Here is a 4,594-nt window from a genome sequence, read left to right as displayed (position 1 = left end):
TTTTCATATCTCATGCTCTGAAAGTGGGTCGTCGTTGTTCTAAAAGGTGCGCAGAAAGTGATACGTTCATGCTCTAGTGCAGAAAAGTGGTGTACTCCTCTGCGTCCCCGTCCCACGAACAACTGGGTGGAAACAAAATGGAAAAATAGTGTCTTTATTTCCTCGCCTGGTACAATTGGTAATTGTTTAATTTTATTAATCCCACGTTGATCCTTTTTTTGACAACAAATTATTTATACTTGGTTTATTTCGTTGAATTCTATTTACTCGATTTCAAAAGGCGGGAACCAAAAGGAATACAACAAAAATATTTTTTAAACCTTACACTTGCGTAAATGGGCAAAGGCAGAATCTTATACAGCCACTCTTCTTACTATAATGAACAAATCATTTTCATACTATAATGAACAAATCATTTAAAAATTACTGCAGTTTGTTAAAAAATGTCGTAAATATTGCAATCTAAATGATTTTCGCTAGGGGTTATTAATCACACCTGTAAAGTCTCCGATTGCAAGTACTTGAGTCCTAAGGAAAATAAATCATGGCCGTAGATACTTAGTTACTTCCATTACTGATTTTGCGAAATTGCCTTGTCTTGTTTGGTTTCCTCGCATTCGATATGAAAAGTAGAGTGTTTAACTCGGGTGAAAGGCACCATTTCTGTCTCGGGACTATTGGCGCTCTCACTGCGTTCGAGCGCCAAACTACCTCGACAGAAATGGATGCCTTTCCATCCTTGGTTAACAATCTACTATTTTAAGGCGGTTATAGTCATCTTGGCTTCGTTCTCTGGTTAAATTACTTACTGTCTAAAAACGATTACATCAAAAATTTCATATTTGTTACTGTTCAAGCTTGGAGTCTTGAGTATTAAATAAAAATCGCAGATACTTAAAAAAGCTTCTAATTCAGGTTCCACAAAGGTACTTAAGATTAAATGTATGTAAATAAAATATATTTGCGTGTATGACGCGCACATGAGCGTGTATCTCAGAGCCTAATGGTTGGCTAGGCATGTAAGTAGAGGCGGCGGGGCGCGGCAGTGGTCAACAGGTTTAGCGGTGTACGGTCCCCGCTTCCCCTTCGGTGGTAGGAGCCGAAACATCCTGGGGGCCCTTGGAGGCGTCAGCCTTCAAGGCTTCATGGGTCTCGTCCAGCAGAGGGCAGAGGTACTTCACACCTCGTTTATAGGTGCCCGTTACAGTAGCAACTTCAGCTACTCGCGAAATCCCGTCAGCGACAGGAAACAATTTGGCGACTCGTCCAAGCCGCCAGTGCAGTGGAAGAGTATTCTCTTCCTTGATTAGGACCAGGTCACCCAGTTGAAGAGCTCGTCCTGGAACACGCCATTTCGTCCGTTGCTGGAGCTCGCAGACGTATTCCATTTGCCAGCGCCGCCAGAAGTGCTGTCTTAATGCCTCGAGCCTCTGAAACCTATCTAAACGGTTTGGGTTTATATCCGCGAGGTGGGGCGACGGCAACGAAGTGAGCGCGCGGCCGATGATGAAGTGACCTGGGGTTAAGGGTTGGAAATCGTTTGGAGAGGACGACAAAGGACACAAGGGACGACTATTCAGGATGGACTCCACCTGACTAAAGAGAGTTGCCAATTCCTCATATGTTAAATGAGCGTTACCTAATATACGATTGAGGTGAAATTTTGCCGATTTGACTCCTGCTTCCCACAAACCACCAAAGTGAGGAGCATATGCCGGTTGAAATTTAAATTGTATTCCCTCATTTGCTGCAAAATTGCAAACCGTGTCTGAGTTTGAAGTAAGGTAATCGCTAATTTCCTTGGCCGCTCCTAAAAAATTACGTCCATTATCGCAGAAGATCTCGCGAGGTCGCCCTCTGCGAGAGATAAAACGTCGCAGCGAAAGAATGAAAGAATCCGTCGACAGCGTGCTTACTGCCTCTAAATGCAAACATTTGTACCGGAAACAAACAAATATAGCTAAATAGCACTTTGTTATTTTGCAACCTCTGCCATGCCTGTCCGTAATCATAAACGGACCTGCGAAGTCTACGCCGACACTAATAAAGGGAAAATCAGGCGTTACGCGCTGAGAAGGCAGAGTGCCCATTAAGGGAGCAGAAGTGTTGCCAGCTGCGCGGCGACAGGTGACGCATTGTTGCGATACGGTGCGCGCAAGTGTGCGCCCCGATACGGTCCATACAGACTCGCGAATGGCGGCTAGAAGCAGCTGAGGAGGAGCATGCAGGAGACGGATATGTTCCTGTTGAAACAACAATCTAGTCAAACTATGTTTGGCATGTAAGAGCATTGGGTGGCGTTTGTCAAATGGATAAAACGACGAGGACAGACGTCCACCAACTCTGAGAAGCTTGTCGTCATCATCGTAAAACGGGTTCAACGATAAAATAGGGTTTTTAGGGCCTAAAGGTTGCTTGTCACGCAACAATTTCAATTCGTGAGGAAAACTAGCCTGCTGTGACATAGCGACTAATTTTTTAAAGGAAACCTCGAGCTCCTCAGGTTGTAGCACACCGGTAGTTTTATTAGATGAAACACGGCAGTTATGCGCAAACCTAAGCATATAAGCTACCGCACGTTGTAAAAGTTTGAGTTTCGAGTATCGATCGAAATCAATAAAGTCAGTTTTTTGGGAATCGTTAGTGATCGCGACGTTAACCTTTAGCTCGGGTAAATCGAGCTCCGAGTTTGAGGAAAACTGAGGCCAGTTATTCTGTGGCTCGTGCAAGAAAGATGGCCCGTTCCACCACATGTGCAAATCAGATAAGCGACGCGCTTCGACCCCTCTAGATGGGTAGTCAGCCGGATTTAAAGCGGTTGGAACGTGACGATACTCACTGCCATCGGTGAGTTCTAAAATATGAGCCACGCGATTGGCGACAAACGTTTTTAATTTTGTTTGATTAGTTTTAAGCCATGCGATCACAATTGACGAGTCAGTCCAATAAAATTTCTGCGCAATCTGGCAGCGCAACGTTTTAGAAACAGCTGACGCGAGCTGCGCGCCTAGAAGGCAAGCACATAATTCCAATCGAGGAATAGTCGTAGCCTGGACCGGCGCGACCTTGGCCTTGGCGCACAGCAACCTGACTACAACATCGCCCTTCTCATTAGTGGACTTTAAATAAATACAGGCCGCGTATGCAACTGAGCTTGCATCACAAAATACGTGCATCTCGATATGCGTCGGCGAGTCGCAAAGAACATGACGAGGTATTTGGAACGAAGTTAAAGACGCTAACCCGTTTATAAAGTCCTGCCAAGACTCGTTTATGTAACTCGGCACGGGAATATCCCAGTCGATTTTTTCAATCCATAATTTTTGAATTAAAACTTTAGGTATAATCGTCAGCAAACACAGGAGGCCTAAGGGATCAAATATTTTACACGAATCCGATAAAATTGAACGTTTCGTAGGATGGCCGTCCTTGGCAGAATATTGAGTAGGAAAATGAATGATATCTGCCTCAGAATCCCAGCCCACTCCTAGCGTGTGCGACGACGAGCTAATGATCAAGCTACCTTTATTTATACCTACACTATCGTTTTGTGAGTCATGCAAAATTGACGGTAAATTTGAGCGATATTTGCGCAGGGGAAAACAACCAGCTGCTAGCGCACGCTCAACCGACTCTTTAATAGAACGTAATTCCTCCTCTGTGTCTGACCCTGTTAATAAATCATCCACTAAAAAATCATTTTGGATGATGGTTTTAATTTTTTCATCTGCACATTCCTCGCCCAACTGCCACAAACAGCGTGTGCTCAAAAAACTAGCACTTGAAAATCCGTAAGTGACCGTGTTAAGCCTTAAAGTCTTTAAAGGTTCGTTCTCATTGGAGCGCCAAAGAATTAATTGTAAATCGCGGTCGCATTCCTGAACCAGGACCTGCCGATACATCTTAGCGACATCCCCAGTTAAAACATATTTGTATGTACGAAACCTCAGGAGGATATTAAACAGCGAGTCTTGAATCGTTGGCCCAACCATCTGCAGGTCGTTTATAGAATAGCCAGACGTGATGGGGGCACTACCATTGAATACGACCCTTAGCTTCGTAGATTCGCTGGAGGGCTTTTGCACACAATGATGTGACACAAAAAAGGAAGGATCCGGAATGTCAGAATCGGACACAGAGAGATGGCCTAACTCGGCATATTCATTTATAAATTGCTCGTAAGCCGATTTCAACTCAGGGTTGCGTTTAAATCGTTTCTCTAATGCAAAGAACCGTTTTTTAGCAAAGCGATATGAGTCCCCTAAACAATCGGGTTCCGTAATTAATGGCAGACGCACGTGAAACCTACCGTTATCGTCACGATAAGTGTGAGTGACAAAATGTTGCTCACATTCCGCCTCCAAATCGGTAAACGGTTGACTAGGTTGGGGCACTTGCTCCAGCTGCCAGAATTTAGTAAGCGAGTCGTCGAGATTATCACTTGTGTACAAGTGATTGCATTGTAAAAAAGAATTGAACGACTTTTCGTTAGACATTGAAAATGCATTGTATTTACTGACCACTAACCAACCTAGTTTTGATTTGCGCAAAACAAGTGTATCGTGCCCTAAATCAATTTGCTCGCCTCCAACCA

General features: G+C 44.1%; 1 protein-coding gene across 1 annotated transcript; it reads right to left on the bottom strand.

Annotated features, from left to right (window-relative positions):
• Nucleotides 1-1,028: 1,028 nt before the first annotated feature.
• Nucleotides 1,029-2,122, bottom strand: LOC134667133 (uncharacterized). The gene has a single exon (XM_063524417.1). It carries the CDS (start codon nt 2,088-2,090, stop codon nt 1,059-1,061), a length of 1,032 nt encoding a protein of 343 aa, XP_063380487.1. The 5' UTR covers nt 2,091-2,122; the 3' UTR covers nt 1,029-1,058.
• Between the last annotated feature and the right edge of the window lie 2,472 nt (nt 2,123-4,594).

This window comes from Cydia fagiglandana, chromosome 9 (assembly GCF_963556715.1).
Source record: "Cydia fagiglandana chromosome 9, ilCydFagi1.1, whole genome shotgun sequence".
In the NCBI taxonomy this organism is placed as follows: domain Eukaryota; kingdom Metazoa; phylum Arthropoda; class Insecta; order Lepidoptera; family Tortricidae; genus Cydia; species Cydia fagiglandana.
This window is presented reverse-complemented; position numbering and strand designations above follow the sequence as displayed.

Coding starts and splice junctions, on each gene's coding strand:
- LOC134667133 (XM_063524417.1), bottom strand. CDS start 2,090: ATGGGCACTCTGCCTTCTCAGCGCGTAACGCCTGATTTTCCCTTTATT.